The sequence below is a fragment of the Salvelinus fontinalis genome, chromosome 3, assembly GCF_029448725.1.
Source record: "Salvelinus fontinalis isolate EN_2023a chromosome 3, ASM2944872v1, whole genome shotgun sequence".
Classification (NCBI taxonomy): Eukaryota; Metazoa; Chordata; class Actinopteri; order Salmoniformes; family Salmonidae; genus Salvelinus; species Salvelinus fontinalis.
The window spans coordinates 63,273,881-63,297,322 of NC_074667.1; the positions used below are offsets into that span (position 1 = coordinate 63,273,881).

A 23,442-nucleotide genomic window follows, 5' to 3' on the forward strand; every position below is an offset into this window, starting at 1 on the left:
ACTTTCAACCAAACATTTCATTTTGAACTCTACACTTTACACTCTCAACCAAACATTTCACTTTGAACTATACACTTTACACTCTCAACGTTTAATTTTGAACTATACACTTTACACTCTCAACGTTTAATTTTGAACTATACACTTTACACTCTCAACATTTAATTTTGAACTATACACTTTACACTCTCAACGTTTAATTTTGAACTATATACTTTACACTCTCAACGTTTAATTTTGAACTATACACTTTACACTCTCAACCAAACGTTTAATTTTGAACTATACACTTTACACTCTCAACCAAACCTTTAATTTTGAACTATACACTTTACACTCTCAACCAAACCTTTAATTTTGAACTATACACTTTACACTCTCAACCAAACATTTAATTTTGAACTATACACTTTACACTCTCAACCAAACATTTAATTTTGAACTATACACTTTACACTCTCAACCAAACATTTAATTTTGAACTATACACTTTACACTCTCAACCAAACGTTATAACTAGCAGCGTGCTGTTCCCCTCGAGAGACACTCCTGTTTGTTTATCCAACGTTGGATGAACGTTAGATCCTTGTCGTTGTACGACCAGGGTGCTGACCACAACGTTCAGTTTCTCCCGGCGTTCCTAAAACAGAGGGCCCAGGCCACGCCTTGGATCGCCGTGGAGTCCCCATGGTTTAAAACTCAACCTCTCTGCACCGCCAAGCCCTCCTGTGGATCTCTGTGTGTGCTTGAGGTCTCAATTCTGTTTCAGTTATTTCATTTGGCCGTTAAATGAAAGACACTTTTGCATATTGTTTTCATTTATAATGCATTGTAGTTCAGCCCTATATTTAATTGGACTCTGCATATCAGTACTACTACTAAAGATAAATGAAGATATCAGCAGTGCTTGTATCAGGTACTTTCATTTTGAGAAAAACAAATTGCAAAGACCTAGGCTATGAATGCAAATCATTATGTTATAATAATTTTGAACTTGATATTCAAGTGTACTACTACAAAATCACAAAAGTCTCAAACCATACCATAGACTAGTTGACAGTTTAGCTGATAGAGTGTCTGTTGACTATTATATATTTTTTAACACCACCAAAGTCATTTTTCTATAGGCTACCTTGCAAGGCTTGTATTTTGCTGGGAACAACACAAGCTCCATCTGTTGGGTTGTTGGTAGTAGGGACAGGTGTAGTGTTTACAGGGCTAACATTAGCACACCACTGACAGGATAAAAGGCCTCGTAAATAAAAGGGTGTCAAACAGATACATAGGTTTCTGTGGAAGCCTTTCTAGCCTGGTCCCATATCTGTTTGTTTTGTGGAACTCCTACCAAAAACTGGCTAACTAGAGTTCCACAATTCACATCAAATGCTTTTTTATTTGTCCGTTATTTTATCAGGTAAGTTGACTGAGAACACATTCTCATTTGCAGCAACGACCTGGGGAATAGTTACAGGGGAGAGGGATGAATGAGCCAATTGTAAACTGGGGATTATTAGGTGACCGTGATGGTTGAGGGCCAGATTGGGAATTTAGCCAGGACACCGGGGTTAACACCCCTACTCTTACAATAAGTGCCATGGGATCTTTAATGACCTCAGAGAGTCAGGACACCCGTTTAACATCCCATCCGAAAGACGGCACCCTACACAGAGCAGTGTCCCCAATCACTGCCCTGGGACATTGGGATCTTTGTTTAGACCAGAGGAAAGAGTGCCTCCTACTGGCCCTCCAACACCACTTCCAGCAGCATCTGGTCTCCCATCCAGGGTCTGACCAGGACCAACCCTGCTTAGCTTCAGAAGCAAGCCGGCAGTGGTATGCAGGGTGGTATGCTGCTTGGCTTTTAAATCTCCAATAAAAGTTGTTGCCTAACAACAGTTGACAATGGAGACATATGTTTGTTGGTGCAATGCAATAGGTATCAGTGTGTTGTTCCAAGGAAGAAATGTGAACATGTTTATAGTGGAAAGGGACGGAGCCCTATTCCAAGTTGTCAGTTTGAATCAAAATAGTGATAAAGCAGACACGCAACACAAAAAACATGATGGGACTTGAGCTCCATATTTTCTCGCTATAGATGGCTATCACTCAGTCAAATCCTCAATCCAACAATTTAAAAATACTTAACCTCGGACAAAAAAGATCTAAAAAAGTTTCCTCAATTAATTCCACAGATAAAATGGCCACCTATAAATGTCACGCTGAAATAGCCCGACAAGCCGTCATGGCGATACTCTACACCTCAAGTAAACCCAAGTAAGACCTCACATCAAAAAGTATGCTGCCAGACACACACACACACACACACACAGATGCGCACAGACACACACACATACGGATGCACGCACACACGTCACCCCTCTCCTCACCACCTCTCCTGATGGAGAGGGTGTCTTGGGCACGTGACACCTCCAAGCCAAGGTGCCCTGTCATATGGTGTAACGGGGTGTAACAACTGTTTCTTACATATACCACATGGCACAAATAATATAATATAACAGAATAAAATAGAATGGATCATTGGTGAAAAAGGATGAATCTATAATTTTTTTAAAGCTATAGTGAAAACGAAATAACACACGTAAAAATATCTATTCATACTCCAAATAAATGAATACCAAAAATTCAACAGTTCCATGTATAAACCGTTATTATCTGGCCAAAGCCTACGGGGGTTTTGTAGCTGTGTAACTGCATCTTTGTATACGGTTGCGATTTAATCAGTTAGACCCATTTCATCACTAAAAAGAAAGCTGAAATCTGTGTTTGCAAGCCAGGCATTTAATTATATAGTTTGTAGGATATATCAGTTAGAAATCAAATCAAATCAACACACAACAACAACAAATAGTAGAAAAAGCAACAAAAATGAACCGTGATTATGAAAATCTATCTTGCCACCGCCAATGTATTTCTTTGCAGTTTAGCACCGTAGAGTCCTCGCATATGGTTGTGATAAAGTCCATTAGACCCATTTTATCACTAAAGAGAAAGCTTAAATCTGTTCATTTAACACACGCGTTTTCAAGCCAGGCATTTAATTACATAGTTTGCCGGAGATATCAGTTTAAATGGAGTTAAGTTGTCTAGCAAAGACAAAAGCTTCTCTCTGGAGCCACAGCTGTCAACAAGGCCCTTCGCTGGTCCGTTATTATTCACTGACACAACACACAACACCATCCGCCACCACAGCTTAGATATCCTAATAGCTGAAACACAGCTGAAATGCGTATGCATAGATATGGATGGAAGCCAGTGGTCAAACTAAAACAAGATTGCACATCTCAGTCAATATGGTTATTTAGTTCTTGAAATAAAAAATATACTGTATTTAAAAATACATCAAATAAGTAGAACTGACTGGAGAAACACTGCCATACAACAAGAAAACTACACCTTGGCACAAATACACAGTCTACTATGTGCTCCCATATTGGGCCCCCGTGTTGAGCTCTTCCTCTGCCATGCTCTCTCTAGGCACAGAGGCAAGCCAGGGCGTAGGTGGAACAAGGTGACGTGTCTAACCAGCTTTCTCACAGACACACAACACATCACACACCAAATTAAATATACGTTGATTAATTGTGTAGGAATAGACACATTCAATTAAATTATATTAATAACTTTAAGAGCAGAGACTATGCGCCAAATATGGTGGTTAAATTAAAATACTTCACTCAGGCCATTTACCATTGAAAAAGAGTGTCAGTTCCTGTCTACTTAAGCTGTGATAGCATGGGTCTGGTCGACTTAGTTCATTGACTTCCATTGAAACAGAAAAAACGAGCGAGTGGGATGTCTCTCTTCCTCTTCCGTCTCTGCTGTGCGCAAAGTAGAGAATCCCGCATATGCGAAGAAGCTTCAGACCTTTAGCTGTCGGGAAGAGGGTTCCAGAAAACATGGATCTGCAGCCACTCCGTAACTTTAATTAATAAGCCATACTAAATGCTTTTTAGTGCTTTATAAATGACTGTAATGCATATAATGCTTAGAATTTGCAATGCTTATAAATGTTTATAAATTCACTATTACTACTAATTTATTGATAGTGTATTTACTATGTATAAATAGTTGATGCATGCTGACTAGTTAAATTAAAGTAATATTTTATATTATAAAGTTATTATAAAGTGTTACCATAAAATCAATCTGTCATTCAGCCCAAATTTACTATATGTATTTCACAAAAGCATGTACTCACTAATCTTGATATACAAAAGCAAAAACATTGACCTTTAAATTGTTTAATCATGCTTATTAATGAAAGTTATTGTAAAGCGTTACCCAAAACTACAGTCCTTATATCTCATTCAGTAGGGGATTTACAGTTTGTGTTCCACAGCAGCATTCTAACGGATCTTGATAAGAGAAAGCCAAACGTTTGTCTGACCTTTTACAAGTTTAAGTAACCCAAACGGTACAATCTGTCGTTGTAGCCTACACGTATTTGCATCCGCACACAGCAGTAGCACATATCCCCTAATCTTGATAAGCGAAAGCCAAAACATTTGTCTGACCTTTGACCCAGGTGGGAGTTGGGTAAATCCAGCCCCTGACATCGGATAGGTCCTCATGGCTCCAGCTGGTAGGTTAGCTCCGGATGATACATCTGGATGTGGAGGAAACAGGAACAATAGGACCATGAAACACATGGGATCGAGGGAAATTTATGTTGTGTTAATTCTTGACTGTGAAGAAACCAGAAAATCACAATGACCTATGTTAAAATGTTGTCATGCTATCCTAGTTTTGCTTGTTATGTTTGTATCATGGCTGTTCTTGAAATTAAAGGACCAGTCTACTTCACAAGCTCACCTTAAAAATAAAAAATAAATATTGGCTCCGATAAGAAAATACCACATTTCTATTATTTTATTATTATTATTATTTTATTTAACCTTTATTTAACCTTTAACCTTGCCTATAACTAGGCAAGCCAGTTAAGAACAAATTCTTATTTACAAAGACGGCCTACCCCGGCCAAACCCGGACGACGCTGGGCCAATTGTGCGCCGTCCTATGGGACTCCCAATCACGGCCGGATGTGATACAGCCTGGAATCGAACCAGGGACTGTAGGGACGCCTCTTGCACTGAGATGCAGTGCCTTAGTCCGCTGCGACACGCGGGAGCCCAAAAAGAAGTTGTACTCTCAAAATACTGTAATCTTTATTGAAAGAAAACTAAAAACCCCAGACAAATATTGTAAGAATACAAGTTTCACAATTAGTAATTTACATCGATATTACAAGTTTTATTCGTGTTTTATAAGTACTATATTGAGATGATATCAACACATGCACGGTCAAGTTAGCCCGATCTGCTCCCTACTCCCTAGATCGAAAAATCCAAAACGAGACCCATGCCACGCACCCTGCAGTCTAAAAATAGCAGCAGTTCCACCCCCATCTACCGCATATCTACCACATATTTCCCCTCTTTAACACAGCACAACATTGACCTTCAACCTCCAACCCGGAGTCTTTGAGACACAGACACACACTCCAACCTACCTTGATTGGCGGTGGAAGAGTAAGCCATGGAGTTATTCACTCCGACGTTGTTTAGGCATCCTTCAGACGACCCGGCGGGACCGTAGTGGACAGCTCCGGCTGGGATTGTAGCACTGCGGACAGAACCGGACGCCACGAGAGGCTTGTTTTAGTTTCCTGACTAACTGATTGAGTGATCTGACTACCTGCACTGCTCTGTCCTCCCTGGCTAGTCTATCTTGCTGACTAACGGAAAAGTAAACGTATGAAAGAAAATTGAATAAAGAATGTTGCACAGTCTATATACAGTTTATCCCAATGATTTAATGGGTATTAATTACACCAATGTTTTGGGCATTATGCACCTTCTGCAGGGACGCTACCGAGACTAGTTTTAGATTTCTGACAGACTGACTGACTACCCTCCCCTCGACTGTCCGTGCCGGGCTGCTGCTATATCTTGTGACGGGGGACCTCAAGTCTCATATTCAAAAGCCGTTAAGGCTGTATATGGAACACAAGTGTAAAATCAAATGCCTCGGCTGTCTGGGGATATTTACTTTGGGAATAACGGAGGAGATCAGATTAAGGTGAAGACATGACTTACTGGTCACAAGAGTATGACGATTAAACTTACAAAACAAGGACAGAAACTAATACATTAAGTAACTTATAAAGCATTTTATAAAGCATGTATAAACAGGTATAATGGCTTAATCATGAAAGTTATTACAATTTTGTAGCCTAAATCTGACTGAAAAGTACCCTGAGAACAAACTTTCAGTGAAGCCCATGCTACACAACTGCTACACAACACAATAATGTACTACATTTAGGAAACATTTTTGATAATACTTTGCAATAAGGTACACTTTCTAAAGCGTTTCTAATTATGTTATTAATGATTTATAATGCCTTTACAAATGATTAAATAAGCATTAATGTAGTTATAAACCCTTTAAAAACGCTATATGAACGGCACCCTATTGTAAAGAGTTTTTCCTTATATCTGACTGAAAATACTTCTCAAACCCACAGTGGAGCACCCGTTACACATAATGTCAAAACAAGATCAAATCAGAACACATTTAAGAAATAGTTTTAGCCTATACTGTATCTAACTGAAAGGCACCCTCAATACTGTACTTCACAACCCACGGTATGAGTGGAGCACGTTACACATTAGTCATCTGTTGTCAGTCACTCCGTATTCCTAGACAGGAAGCAGAAAGCCGTTTCTAGATCACACAGAAGCATATCAACGTGCTGTCTAATCGATTTGACCTCCCTATAACTCCTCCCTATAACTCACCCTTCAGAGTACAGCAAGCGGTTCTGCAGGTGTAGTTTACCTTTCACGTGCTGGTCCCAGTCCTGAAAACACACATCCAACCAAACCCAGTCAGATAGATAGACCCGGACTCACGGAACGCTAACCCCTACCTCAGTGCACCCCCTTTGAGCACAGCAACATTCCCCCCCTGTGTGTCTGGCCCTGATCATGGGTGGCTGGATTATAATTAAAGGGGCAACAACTTGGAGCGGAAAGCAAATGCTTCTGGAGCAGCTACAGTTAGCCTGGTCTCAGATCTGTTTGTGCTGTACATGTATAGCCAACTTGTCATGCCAATGGGATATATGAGTCCCAAAGGAGTTGGCTAGACCACACACACAGATCTGGGACCAGGCTAACTGTAGTTGGCTCTGTGGTGTAATGATGTTACAGCCTGTACACCACAGTAAAACTAAACTGTTCCTCACACCTCCATTCAAGGAAGAGGCCATTTACAGTTCAGTTCACACACACTAATGAACTAGTAGTTGTTGAGTAAAGGATCTATTACAGAGCTTAACATTAGAAAGAGCAAGATGCTAAAGGGATTGAGTTCAATATTTACACCATAGAATTAGGAATTAGAACACTAGAATGGTCATGAACCTTCTTATGATGGGATAAAGGTCAGCCATTTTGGTCAGGGCGTTGGTCAACCGTGGTTTGACAGTGTTGTGATAAGATATTGTGTAAAATAATGAATTTGAAGACTGCATCTGCACTGTGTTTGTTAGCCTGCCAGCCAGTTTTAGCAGAATGATTCCATTAATCAAATGAACTGCCAATATGTCAATATTCCATTCAGACAATGCAGTCAACCCACAGCCATACACTGGCTGAAATCAGTTGATGATAGGACTGAGACAAGTTGTAAATGCAACAAGTACTGATTGTATCATATAATCGCACTCATAGCATTCCAAGAAAACTACAATTGAGACATTAATGGTCTGTTTACATATATTTTTGTCACGCCATGATCTGCTTCAACTGTCCTCGTGCTTGTCTCCACCCTCCTCCAGGTGTCGCCCCTCTTCCCAATTATCCCCTGTGTATTTATACCTGTGTTCTCTGTCTGTTTGTTGCCAGTTCATCTTGTTCGTTCAAGCTAACCAGCGTTTTCCTGTCAGCTCCTATCGTTTCCCAGCCTCTCTTTCCTCGTCCTCCTGGTTTTTGATCTCTGCTTGTCCTGACCCTGTACCCGCCTGCCTGATCTCTCTGCCTGTCCCGAACCCTGTGTCTGCCTGCCGTCCTGTACCGTTGCTCCACCTCTGGATTACTGAACTCTGCCTGTCCCTGACCCTGAGTCCGCCTGCCATCCTGTACCTTGCCTGCCTTGACCTGTCTTTGCCTGCCACTGTTGCGAAAATAAACATTGTTACCTCGACAGTCTGGGTCTTACCTTGATTCCTGCTCATTTTAGAGGCTATTTATACAGAAAATTGGTATAAAACCTGTATAAACTGTATTTATAATTATATGACAATATCCTAGGTTGACAATCATTCTATTACACAATTTCCAATATATCACACGCCTTACTGTTATTTTCCTGCATAATTAAAATCAGGATTATGCCTCTGCTGCCATTCATTCCAATCAGACTGGTTTGGATTTCTCCCTGACCAATATGGCTGCAATTTTCACTCCATTCTGGAACTTTGAGGGTTTATGACATAGCCCCTCTAGTAATTTAATAGGATCTCTATGGTTCACACACTACAGTAAATGAAAATTGAAACGCATTGATGATATATGTTCACTAGAATAAAACCCTATGTTATCCCACATCGTCTATGCCTGCATCTCAGTTTCAAAGAGCAATACATTCTAATAGGAGTATCACCAAGCTTGTTCAATGTAATTAAGTATTTCTCTAGTCTAAACTTTACAGGAAGTTACATGTTTCTCCACAGGAAGTGACATACTGCCCACAGGAAATGATATAATCCCCATCCAGTGAGATCCACCCACCTTGAGGTTATAGACCTTCTTCTCACAGATGGTGCACTGGTGGGGCAGGTGGGATGGCGTCACGGCGTGGAAGTCATTCAGCTGGTGAGGTTGGAGTTGTACGGAACCACCTGTAGACAGGGTCTCCTCTCCCCCCTGCAGGGGTTGCTTGTGGTATCCCACAAACCCCTTGGTGCCACCCATGCCTGCTCCGAACGAGGAAGTAACTCCCCCACCTCCGGAATTTAACTTGGGGTCAGAGGTTGGCTCCTCTGGATTGTACAATTCCTCTCTGGCACAGAATGGCTGCCCAGTCCCCATCCATACTGTGGCAGCATTGGAAACCATGTCCAACCCTTTTCCCGCGTGGCTCATGTTAGCTGGGCTTTTCCACTGCTGCTCATTAAAAGCGTTCTGGTTCTGACCGTATTGATTCCCAACACCGAACCCAGCCTGTTGTTGTTGACTCTGACCATAGAAGTCAATCTGAAAGCCTTGCTTTGTACTCTTTGCCTGAGTCATGATTGGCACGTACTGTCCTTGTCCCTCTCCGGCTTCACTCAACGCCACCGACGTCCCCCCTATGAAGCCATACTGGAGACGCCTATCCGTATCTGAAGCTTTCTTGCCGTAGTCTGATCCACCATGCTGGTTGGCCTGTTGCTGCTGCTGTTGGTTCCCAGAAACACCCCCACCTCCGTAATGGTTCAGCCTCAGATTACCATGATTCTGGTTGAATCCGGCCCCTACCAAAGTCCCCAGGGCAGAGTTGGGGGGTGGCGGCGGTGGAGGCGGTGGCAGCGGTGGTGGAGGCAGTTGGAAGGCTAGGGCACTGGAGTGGAAACCACCACCACCTGCTTGGGGATTACTGACCATGGCCGAGGCGCGGAGCTGGTTGAAGAGGGGCTGGGACATGGCCACATTGGCGAGGACCTGATTGAGGGAGAAGATAGATGAAAAAACATTAGTCTCGAAAACAGCCGAGAGTTATTTGAAAAGTGTGTGAAAATAAAAGTTCCAGATATGTAAATATAAGAAAACCAACCAACCCTGTTAAAGACCTGATTGTGGAAACTGTATGACACTGTAAGTATGTCAAAATAAAAGCTTGCATTCCAAAGTACAAAAAAAAATACAGGCAAACCAATCAATTCTGTAACAGACCTGATTGAGGATGCTGGCTACGTTTGCAGAGTTTGCGTTGCCTCCCACAGCACTCTGGGCCAGTTTAAGGCGGTGGAAGGTGAGCTGGGCCTGGAGCTGGGCTAGCTGGATGCTGGCGGGTGTCAAGAGGAGCTGTGTGTTCTGGTGGGTCCCACCCCCACCACTCAGCTGGCCCGGGCCACCACCCACTGGCTGGGGCTTGTTATCATTGCCGTCGGACACGCTGGTGCTAAAAACAAACAGAAAAGATGGATGAGAAAATGTAAACAACCGTAGCTATAAAACACAGCTTTTAATCAGAGGTTTGGGTCCCACTGTTTAAAATGAATAAAGAAATACATGATGTAGCCTTAACATTCAGCTTCTGTGGAAGAACTACAATTCGTATCAGGATCATAGACCATTGCATTATAGAGGAACCGGTAGCAGTAACAGCTTGTTTCGCACCACACATGGTTAAACGAGACAACAACGTTTTGCAACCAGCTGTAGACATGAACACTTATCCACATACCCACATACCCACCACACAACCCCAGACCCTTCCCGGATGCAAACGCGTTTCACTGGGCCCTGTCCTTTCGTGTTCTGATGAATGTGCTCACATGCTGGCTAAATTTAGTATCTTGCACTATCAATCAAATCATCTATAGAACCCCATGACTTGACACAGCCCGACCCGACCAACCATCTCCCCCGATCCAACACTCTAGAACTAGAAGGCGAGAGACCAATTGGATTAGGGGTGGGCAAGGTCCCAAGAGAAAGTTGTTTTAGACATTGATAGACACGGCAGCCATGTTGTTTTCTCACATACATGAAGGTCTATAGCCCTGCATAAGGGACATTTTGTTTGTGAAACGTAACAACACAGCTTCTTCATAGGGTTAGTGTCTGCTGGGTTCAAATTGTGAAATATGGACAAGAGATTGATATATATATTCAGATTGTCGTGGTTTTGTTCGGAACATGGAGAAGCAACTGAATCTTTGTGAGGATTAGCACCTCTTGGTTTGTGGTGCTACTGGCGTGTAGAGTTGTGATATGGTCTTACGAAGAGGTACGTTTCCACATCATAAAGTCATCACGTCAGTGCTGTCGCTAAATTAGACATCATTTATATTATAGACCACGGAGTGGATTTTGCTATTGAGATTTCACCATTTTAACAACCGATCACATTTAAACGATCATATGCCATCATTATTCCATAGATTATTCAAATAACATTTTTCCATAGTATTAGGCTACTCTTTATTTTACAAAATAGTCTAACATCATACACAGTTATAGTGCACCTGCAACTTACATTTTTTAGAGACATCTTGATATTAGCATACTGTATTACACACTTCTGATAGTACACATGTCCCTCTGTGACCTAATTCAAACTTGGACAATTACCCGCTAACGGTCACAAGATGACCTCATATTGACATCCTCACACAGTATTACTGTGTATATCATATCACTATGACTTTGGTCTTACGGTCACATGTTACTGTTTAACATCATCATACTTTGTTTGCACCATGGCACCAGAGCTTCGTGTTAAATTACATACTAGCTTGTACTGAGGCTAAGACTTTAGGACCCCACAGCAGCTGCCCTTTTAATTGCCTGTCTGTCTTTTCATCCTGGCAACACCACCACACGCTAACTCTGTAGTAGTATACGTAGCCATCTTCAAAAGTCCTGCTTTACGGCCTGCACGCTGTAAAACCACACAAACAACAACTGCCCCGGTGGCCCCTCGTCGTCCTTCTGTTAGCTGAGATTGAAGTGCCAGTAATGTCACAATGATACCCTCTGTCTCAGTCAGAACAGACCAGACTATAGGCCTAGCTGCCCAGATCAGATGAAGCTGTTTATGTCATGTCACCCAGTAAACGGATAAAGACTGTGATTGTCACGGTATAGGTGGATAAGCAGGGTGACTTGTGCTAGAGCACAGGACAATATGAGAGGTGATTTATGAATACGGGTTTATAAAGTAAGCAAGGAAGCAAAAAGATTGAATAACATAAAATACTTTGCAGCATATTGTTTTCTTTCCACAAGATGCTTTGAGCACCAATACCAATATGTACTTCATTTAAAAGCTACGTAAGTAAGTGTTGAACTAGATCTCTTGGACACTTGACAGGGCGGTCAGCCCCCTGTGCTGCATGTTGTACACACTCTTATCAGTACAAGCACGCTGATGGATCATATAAACGCAGCCGCAGCCGATGACTCGCTGCTAAAAATACTAGTCTCTCATCTGTTCTGACACACAGCCCTTAATAGACAAATATGGCCTCGGCTCTTACTGAGGCAGCTGGCTCTGAGTAGAGCAGACCTGGGTCCAAATAGGATTTGGTTCTTTCAAATACTTTAGCTGCTCTTGATTGAGCTGGCATAATGGGACCAATGGAATAGTCCCAAAAGTTCAAACCCCGCCCACCTGGCATTCAGGGCAAAGCTCAATCAAACGGCTAAAGTATTTTAAAGACAGAAAGTACTATTTGAACAGCTGAGTGCTGCTAGCCAGGCCACTTCAGACCTGTTCACATCTTGTAATACGAAACAGATTTGGTAGTAGAGGAATAGATCCATGGATGTATCTCAAATGGCCCTTTATTTTCTATATACTACTACTTTTTACAACAGGCCCTCTTCAGAAGTAGTTTTATACATTTATTTTATTTTATTTAACCTTTATTTAACTAGGCAAGTCCGTTAAGAACAACGTAGGTGTCAAGTCGTCCCGGGCAGTAATTAATTAATTAAAATCAGGTGGTGGGATATTGGAGCGTGATCTGATAAGCCATCATTAGATGGCCCCCGAAGAATGTGTGTGTGTGTGTGTCTGCCTGTCATACAATCATTAATACATTCAAACCAGGTGTTAGGGGTATTGGAGCGTGATCTGATAATAGATCATTAGATGTGCTCTAAGGGATTGGGGGCCTTTACACCAATCAGAGATGGATACAGTGTATATTACACTGACTGATGACAATATGAATGTCACACTGTGAATTTCTCTGGAGCGATCCTCAGCTGAAGATGACTCTACATATAGTAATTTGCTCTTATACCTGTGTATTAACTAAAGCAACAACGTTGTATGAAATAGTACCTAAGTAATTGCATTACAATTGAGTTAAACATGTTTTTTTATTACAGAGGAATAAACTGTTGCTTTTAAAAAAACGCTGAGTCCCCTGTTGTTTTACTAATGACCTTGTAACTGACTAGGCTATTAGGCCCAAATGCTTGTCTGAGGTACTATTGTGTGTCTGCTGTCTGCTGGGAAAAGACTCTCGCACACACAGGGTGACGTCATCGCTGCCTTAGCTTATGTCGCCACGGTTCAACAAGTTCAACCTTGAGTGTATAGTTGGAGGTGTTCGGTTTTAGAAACACAACAACGACGTAGGGAGTGAGCTAATATTTCCAACAGGTACATACCGGTATGTCTATTTGTACACCAGCTAAAATAGAATTTGGATCTCATAAATCACTATATCAGAGACAACATTGTGAATAAATATAATACAGAAATACATTACAAATGATTAATCATCCAAAATAATCTTAGCAATATCCAATCCTATACATATAATTCAACCAAATCAGACTCGTTTTAACTGTGGTATTTGTCATGTTCTCGTGTGAAACTATTTCATGCTCCTGTTTTTAATGGTGTAACAATGTGGACGGGACGGTGCTGTGGGTATGGCCACATGCTTCATTAATTAGTAGTTATTATTAACAGGGAAGGGCGGAGAGCTCACTGGCATTGTTATGCTGCATACAGGTGTTGGATCTTCATTTCACCAGTATTGTCAAAGCAAAATAATCCTGCAGCAAAAGAATTTGAACATTTAGTCCGTATTGTTGCTTGATCGTTGGTTAGTGTCACGTTCGTCGTAAGGAGGAGACCAAGGTGCAGCGTGATATGAATACATTCTCTTTTAATAGACGAATGAACACCGAAACAAACTATACAAAACAACAAAGACGCTAAATAAACAACGAGTGCTGAAACAGGCAACTATACATAGACAATAACCCACAAACCAAACTGGAAAATGGCAACCTAAATAGGATCCCCAATCAGAGACAACGATAAACAACTGTCTCAACTGTGGCCTGAACCAATTCAGGCCACCATAGACCTACATTTACCTAGACAATACCAAAACCCCATAGATATACAAAAACCCCTAGACAAGACAAAAACACACATACCACCCTCGTCACACCCTGACCTAACCAAAATAATAAAGAAAACAAAGATAACTAAGGTCAGGGCGTGACAGTTAGGCTATTAGCTGGCCAAAATTAGGCTACATGAAAACTGCAATACTGTTAGTGTAACCAACCATGTGTTGGTGCGGGTTTTCAGTGAATTCATGTCAGTCATGAAGCTCATCTGCATTTCCTGAGGTGCATGAAAATTCTCATCAACAAAAGAGTGATCAGGGGCCTCCCGGGTGGCGCAGTGGTCTAGGGCACTGCATCGCAGTGCTAACTGCGCCACCAGAGTCTCTGGGTTCGCGCCCAGGCTCTGTCGCAGCCGGCCGCGACCGGGAGGTCCGTGGGGTGACGCACAATTGGCATAGCGTCGTCCGGGGTAGGGAGGGTTTGGCCGGTAGGGACATCCTTGTCTCATCGCGCTCCAGCGCGCGCCAACCAAGGGGGCCAGGTACACGGTGTTTCCTCCGACACATTGGTGCGGCTGGCTTCCGGGTTGGAGGCGCGCTGTGTTAAGAAGCAGTACGGCTGGTTGGGTTGTGCTTCGGAGGACGCATGGCTTTCGATCTTCGTCTCTCCCGAGCCCGTACGGGAGTTGTAGCGATGAGACAAGGTACTAATTACTAGCGATTGGATACCACGAAAATGGGATTAAAAAAAAAAAAAAAAAAAAAAAAAAAAAAAGTATATTTAAAACAAAAGAGTGATCAAATTAATATCCTACATCTGTACGTATATGATAATATGTGATAATATGTTAACCGTTGGAAATGTAGTTCATAAGCAGTCATTTAAAGAAACAGGATACTAGAAATGTTAATGATGTCAAATTGCCTTAAAGTGTATGTGTTCAAAAACAAAAATATAGTCACTATTTTGTTATTCATTTGAATTGGGTTGTTCTCTCAACATGCTGAGAGAGACCATATTGCCGTCTAACTTTTACTAACAGAAAACAATTAAGCTAACAATAATTTATTAGCTAATTTTCCGTTTACAATTTTATTCATAGAAAATGGGCAGTAATTGAAATAAATGAATGATAGACATATTTGTATTTGTGCTGCTACTAGGACACAAATATTATACATTTTATAAAGTTTATATAAAAGTATATTTTTTATTATCTATTTAATTTAATTATATGTCCACATTTGTTAACATATACTTAAGTTATATGTATTTAACTTACTGCACACACTGTGTGTTTCAAAACATTAGGAACACCTGCTTTTCCATGTTCCCTGTGGAACGCTTTTGACATCTTGTAGAGTCCATGCCCGGACAAATTGGGGCTGTTCTGAGGGAAAAATGAAAGGGGTGCAACTCAATATTAGGAACGTGTTCTTAATGTTTTCTACACAGTGTATGTTATAAGTATAATTGTAATAGTATATGTTTTGGGCAAAAGCATGCTAGGAGCAAAGGTATTCAAATTGGTTGATTATTAATGTTTCCCACACATACTGTTGGGTTCTACTTAATTCAATGACTTACATTTACACAAGGAACAGTTTATGTATAATGAAACACAAATTATTTTAATGTATTTGTTTATTATGAAACACTAATTATTTGTCCAAACAACGCTTCAAGCAAATGTGTTACTAGCAAAATTGCATATTGTTGTGTAAAAGATACTGTATACAAAAATGCTACTCACAAATGCAAACAAATTCTTAATGAATCATTCTAAATGAACAAACATAAACACAATCCAGTAAAAGCAAGTCCCTCTATCTCGGCTCCCGACTTTCCTTCTCTCTCTCCCTTGTTCCCTCTTTCCTCGCATGCAACACAAGACACTATTTGGAGCAGCTGGTTCCCTCTCCTCTGTGTGTATAACCAATTTGTCATGATCAGACTTCTCACCAACATTCAAACACACAGTCCCCCTCTCCTCTGCAGCCTGATAGATGACTGTACAAACCATTATCACCCTTTTCTGTTATGTGACTGTCTCAAAACCCAATGAGTGTTGACTCCATAACAAATGAGGACAGAGTAGCTTAGCCGTGTAGCATGTCTCCATAATGGACTCTGTAACCTACACTACATGCATATATGATACATTGCTAGTAAATACAGTATATGTGTATGGCTATATGTATGGAGTGTGTGCATGTATAGCGCATTACACGGACGTACTATATGTAGCCTGCATGTTGGGGATTGCATTTCTAGGAACATAGTATCGATATAGCACATACATATTCTAAATGAATAGAAACAGTATATATTAATTAGCTCAGTATATTATTGACACTATATTTTAGTCTCACGCTGAAAGGTTTGTCTGTTAGCCGAGTGTTCCTGCTATTAACACGCACTTGAACTTGAATGAATATGTAAGAACTGGAATAGTCAATTGAACAGACTTAGGGAGAAGGAGATATGATATGAATTAATCGTGTCCAAACAAATAAAATTAATTATTATATTAGTAGTACAATAAAAATGCCAGGGATAAAGCTTCATGTTGATTCATTGAATAATTAAAAAGGACACCAATGACATAATTTGATAAATAAATCTGAACTAAATCATTTGAACACATTATTTGTGGACAAAAGTAAAACTAGCTAAATGAAGTCAAAACCTATTTGAAACAAACTCAAAATCACTCCCACTTTCCAACAAATCCCAAAACCCCCAGTGTCTACCAGTAAGTCATCAGACATAGGAAAAACCAAGTCCAATATTCAGATAAAAGTCCATATTGTTTGGACATAAGCTGGGTTACTCAACCAGTCCCATTCAAGTAGAGATCCATAGTTCCTTCAACACAACACTTAGAACTCAGAACACTTCTGAAGACATCAAAGAGAACTCTTCATCATAAAGTTCTACACACCAAATAGGCCAAGTCCCGCTAGCTTTATGAGAGGAAATATACTACTTAACTGGACCCTAAGGTGCCGAGTGAGTGAAGCAATTTAGGGAGCACAGTTCAACAGTGAAAAGTGTGTGGAACAAGACGGCCCATGCTTTCCCCAACCAAACCAAATGTATTTAGAAAGCCATTTTTACATCAGCAGTTGACACAAAGTGCTTTTTACAGAAACCCAGCCTAAAACCCCAAAGAGCAAGCAATGCAGACGTAGAAACACAATGCAGACGTAGAAACACAATGCAGACGTAGAAACACACAATGCAGATGTAGAAACACACAATGCAGATGTAGAAGCACAATGCAGACGTAGAAACACAATGCAGACGTAGAAACACAATGCAGACGTAGAAACACAATGCAGTCGTAGAAACACAATGCAGACGTAGAAACACACAATGCAGACATAGAAACACAATACAGACGTAGAAACACAATGCAGACGTAGAAACACAATGCAGACGTAGGAACACAATGCAGACGTAGAAACACAATGCAGACGTAGAAACACAATGCAGACGTAGAAACACAATGCAGACGTAGAAACACAATGCAGACGTAGAAACACAGTGCAGACGTAGAAACACAATGCAGATGTAGAAACACAATGCAGACGTAGAAACACAATGCAGACGTAGAAACACAGTGCAGACGTAGAAACACAATGCAGACGTAGAAACACAATGCAGACGTAGAAACACAATGCAGACGTAGAAACACAATGCAGACGTAGAAACACACAATGCAGACGTAGAAACACAATGCAGACGTAGAAACACACAATGCAGACGTAGAAACACAATGCAGATGTAGAAACACAATGCAGATGTAGAAACACAATGCAGATGTAGAAACACAATGCAGATGTAGAAACACAATGCAGACGTAGAAACACAATGCAGACGTAGAAACACACAATGCAGACGTAGAAACACACAATGCAGATGTAGAAACACAATGCAGATGTAGAAGCACAATGCAGACGTAGAAACACAATGCAGACGTAGAAACACACAATGCAGACGTAGAAACACAATGCAGATGTAGAAACACAATGCAGATGTAGAAACACAATGCAGATGTAGAAACACAATGCAGATGTAGAAACACAATGCAGACGTAGAAACACACAATGCAGACGTAGAAACACAATGCAGATGTAGAAACACAATGCAGATGTAGAAACACAATGCAGATGTAGAAACACAATGCAGATGTAGAAACACAATGCAGACGTAGAAACACAATGCAGACGTAGAAGCACAATGCAGACGTAGAAACACAATGCAGACATAGAAACACAATGCAGACGTAGAAACACAATGCAGACGTAGAAACACAATGCAGACGTAGAAACACAATGCAGACGTAGAAGCACAATGCAGACGTAGAAACACAATGCAGACGTAGAAACACAATGCAGATGTAGAAACACAATGCAGATGTAGAAACACAATGCAGATGTAGAAGCACAATGCAGACGTAGAAACACACAATGCAGACGTAGAAACACACAATGCAGACGTAGAAACACAATACAGATGTAGAAACACAATGCAGACGTAGAAACACAATACAGATGTAGAAACACAATGCAGACGTAGAAACACAATGCAGACGTAGAAGCACAATGCAGACGTAGAAACACAATGCAGACGTAGAAACACAATGCAGATGTAGAAACACAATGCAGATGTAGAAACAATGTAGAAACACAATGCAGATGTAGAAGCACAATGCAGACGTAGAAACACACAATGCAGACGTAGAAACACAATGCAGACGTAAAAACACAATGCAGACGTAGAACCACTGCCCAAACACAGCAAGCCTACAGAGAGATATCAATTAGATTTTTGGATTTGATGAATTAAGATCCCCATTAGCCGACGCCAATGGCTCTATAGGTGGCCGTAGGCTACAACCCACCGCTACACACCCCTGCACAACACAGTGAGCTATCAATCTGTACAACACAGCGAACCTACAGAGAGCTATCAATCTGCACAACACAGCGAACCTACAGAGAACTATCAATCTGTACAACACAGCAAACCTACAGAGAGCTATCAATCTGTACAACACAGAGAGCTATCAATCTGTACAACACAGCGAACCTACATAGAGCTATCAATCTGTACAACCCAGCCTTGACCCTATACTCCTATACTCCTATACTCAACAGAGTCATCTCCCGTCTTAGAAACCCCCCCGGATAAACAGAAAAGTCACACCAACCTGGAGCAGCGGTTGCACTGTAGGAGTCCTCTCTATGTTACACCCCACTAGCAGCTACTGTAGTTACGTTATGACCTATGTCTAGTGGCTGAGGAGGCATGAGACTTGCTTACTGCCCGTCTCTCTACTAGCACTGTGACTAACTGTACACCAACTCCACCATCCCAACCCTTTCCTATGTAGTTAAAGTTAACTCCACCACCCCAACCCTTTCCTATGTAGTTAAAGTTAACTCCACCATCCCAACCCTTTCCTATGTAGTTAAAGTTAACTCCACCACCCCAACCCTTTCCTATGTAGTTCAAGTTAACTCCACCATCCCAACCCTTTCCTATGTAGTTAAAGTTAACTCCACCACCCCAACCCTTTCCTATGTAGTTCAAGTTAACTCCACCACCCCAACCCTTTCCTATGTAGTTCAAGTTAACTCCACCATCCCAACCCTTTCCTATGTAGTTAAAGTTAACTCCACCATCCCAACCCTTTCCTATGTAGTTAAAGTTAACTCCACCACTACACCCCTGCCCATGCGAGTGTACTGACGCTATAGTCTAACACACTGCCCTGTGAGTCCCTGTATGAGAGTGTACTGACGCTATAGTCTAACACACTGCCCTGTGAGTCCCTGTATGAGAGTGTACTGACGCTATAGTCTAACACACTGCCCTGTGAGTCCCTGTATGAGAGTGTACTGACGCTATAGTCTAACACACTGCCCTGTGAGTCCCTGTATGAGAGTGTACTGACGCTATAGTCTAACACACTGCCCTGTGAGTCCCTGTATGAGAGTGTACTGACGCTATAGTCTAACACACTGCCCTGTGAGTCCCTGTATGTGAGTGCCCCTGCCCATATGCAAGTCCAATGTTGTTCATGCTAAGTTTACCACTATACCACTACCCTCGTTCCTTCCCTGAGCTGGTACCCCATTCCACCTGGTTTATTATTTAAAACCAGATGTTTTGGGAGAGATGAGGGCCATTTTGAGGGTCAACTCTACTAGGATTCCACTATGACAAAAAAATACAGTATTTAGACAATATGTATATTTTATAGGTTTAAAATAAATTATATTTAAATTACTTGGCTGTTGCAAGTTAATATAATGTTAACGATAAGACATCTAAATACATAAAACAAAACAAAAATATCTTCTTCTAAATCATAACGTAGATATTTTAGACAGAAGCTGGAATATCCGGTCGGATAAAGATGGTATTTATAAAGGTGCATTACCTTTATAACGTATATGAAAATAATTATTAGGTGATATGTTCAACCCACACACACACACACACAGACAACTATATTGAGAATTATATTAATATTTTACCCTATGGTACATTTATAATAGGAAACTTTTAGCAACAGGTTTAACAACACAAAGTAAATGGATCTAGCAACACACGCCAATGACCGTAATGAGAGATTTCTTCCCCCATAACGTTTTCTTTGCACACATATTAAAAACAGCTGCAGGTAAGCTGATCATTTGCTTGAATAAATTGTTTCTTTCTATTCTTCTACCTATTATTGTTATTATTATTTTTTACAAAGAACCCCTTTTCATTAAGAAAATATTTCGAGCGGCTTTATGAATTATTAGGTGTTAAAACTGTATGTTTACTGACAATGTAGTAATGCTTTTGTAACAACTACATAGGACTACTTCATCTATCAGTTTGCACCCAAAAACGAATGTTCACAACGTCGTATAGATTGTGTATTTTAATTTGACAACGAAGGAATATTATTGCATCTTCAAATGTGTTTTATGAAGATATTTCGATGTATCAATTTTCCTAGGCTTATCAGAATTAGATAAATGTCCACAAGCAAATTAATGAAAGTAAATGAATATGCCTACATAAACTTTAATTAAGTTGTAAAGTTTCATAGCATGTTTGGATAATGTTTGATATCGTCTGTTGTGTAAAATGCATAGCCTATGCTATTATACCAAAGAAGAAAACTAAACAGAATTAATAAGAAGCCTACGACACAGATTTATAATACAACGTTAGCAAATGCGGACAATATAGGCTATTTAAATCAATGAACTTTTCTCCAACTTTTTCATCTATTTGAAGAAAAAATGTACAATTTGTTTTCTGCCTTTTAGTCAACAGATAGCAATATTCTACCTCATGTTTGTCAACACTGTAATTCTCAAAACTCAACATAAAGATCTAAATTAAATTCGATCGATATTTGAAACACTGCCCACTTCGGACTACATTCCCAACTTGCCAGAAAATTGGTGAAGGCGACTATGTCTAATATCCTGTTAATATATCCTTATTATGCATTAATAACAATTATGATTGGGCCATACTTCGAATCAATAAACTGTAGGCCTACTTTATTAACATGCGGATAGTTAATTTGGTGACATCTCACCACTTTTGCGCATTGGTTTCCAGCTCTCATAAAGACAAGCATTTTACCTAAACTCCCAGGCATCCTTTTCCCTGTGAGGTGCCAATGCAACAGATTTACATCCCCTCCATCTGTTGCAGTTTAGCTCGGGGCGGTCCATCCGGTGGAGAGAGAGAACAAACTGCTTTTAGTGAGCCTATCTCCAACTTATTTTAAAAGTCCGGGGAACAGGACATGACTGGGCCAAAATGTTAGGCCCTAAATTCAGTGCACCGTGCAACACGGTTCTTTCCACCGAGTTCCTCGAAGGACAGCAGCTTACAAGGTGACGCCTGTGGCCTACAGGTCAACTCCCCACCTCGCTGACCGTTAATATCATTCAGGGAGCATCAATTTGATTGCGCAATATAAAACTTATCTATTGAGTTACCAAGAAATGTGCCTGCAGAGGACGAACGTTTGCCTAAAAAGTACAACATTAATATCACAATAATCATCATTAATATAAAAAAGTGACAATCAAAATTGACAAGCAGAATTAATGCATATGACCTACAAACCTGTTCACACGAATGAAATTGACAGATTAGCAATTAAGCCCCTTAATCAAAGCAACCCCACCATCCCATCACCTCTCTATGAATCCAATCTTTAATGAACCTAGTGTAATTGAATCCCACTAGATGGCACTAAATGCGTTGCTCTGTGGCTCCAGGAGTCCCTGTGGAGATGTGATTTAACCATATGAGGGCACCATTCTCTTTCTGATGAATCTAAACCTGGGGTCTCCAAGCCTTTTCCTAGAGAGAAACCCTCCTGCAGGTTTTCACTCCAACCCCAGTTGTAACTAACCTAGTTCAGTTTATCAACCAGCTAATTATTAGAATCAGGTGTGCTATATTAGGGTTGGATCGAAAACCTACAGGACGGTAGCTCTCCAGGAACAGGGTTGGAGATCTCTGATCTAAACTGTGTCATGTCTGTCTATCATGTCTCTGTCTGTCTGTCTATCATGTCTCTGTCATGTCTGTCTATCATGTCTCTGTCTGTCTGTCCTCACCGCTTATAAGAGTTTGATTATTGATAGAAACGTGGCTCAGTCGGTAGCTTATGGTGCAACACAAGGGTCATGGGTTTGTTTCCGGCTGGGGCCACCCATACGTAATGTATGTTTCCAGCTGGGGCCACCCATACGTAATGTATGTTTCCAGCTGGGGCCACCCATACGTAATGTATGTTTCCGGCTGGGGCCACCCATACGTAATGTATGTTTCTGGCTGGGGCCACCCATACGTAATGTATGTTTCCAGCTGGGGCCACCCATACGTAATGTATGTTTCCGGCTGGGGCCACCCATACGTAATGTATGTTTCCAGCTGGGGCCACCCATATGTAATGTATGTTTCCAGCTGGGGCCACCCATACGTAATGTATGTTTCCAGCTGGGGCCACCCATACGTAATGTATGTTTCCAGCTGGGGCCACCCATAAGTAATGTATGTTTCCAGCTGGGGCCACCCATACGTAATGTATGTTTCCGGCTGGGGCCACCCATACGTAATGTATGTTTCCGGCTGGGGCCACCCATACGTAATGTATGTTTCCAGCTGGGGCCACCCATACGTAATGTATGTTTCCGGCTGGGGCCACCCATACGTAATGTATGTTTCCGGCTGGGGCCACCCATACGTAATGTATGTTTCCAGCTGGGGCCACCCATACGTAATGTAT

At 41.1% G+C, this 23,442-nt stretch overlaps 1 protein-coding gene across 1 annotated transcript in view; it reads right to left on the reverse strand.

Moving 5' to 3' along the window:
• Nucleotides 1–3,436: 3,436 nt before the first annotated feature.
• LOC129851579 (RNA-binding protein 20-like) overlaps nt 3,437–23,442 on the reverse strand; it is a 53,719-nt gene continuing 33,713 nt past the window's right edge. The window contains exons 2-7 of the mRNA XM_055918189.1: nt 9,960–10,188; nt 8,817–9,728; nt 6,822–6,883; nt 5,531–5,643; nt 4,435–4,627; nt 3,437–3,491 (exon numbers count right to left, since the gene is read on the reverse strand). Coding sequence (XP_055774164.1) covers nt 3,437–3,491; nt 4,435–4,627; nt 5,531–5,643; nt 6,822–6,883; nt 8,817–9,728; nt 9,960–10,188 — 1,564 coding nt within the window. The remainder of the gene's footprint in view (nt 3,492–4,434; nt 4,628–5,530; nt 5,644–6,821; nt 6,884–8,816; nt 9,729–9,959; nt 10,189–23,442) is intronic.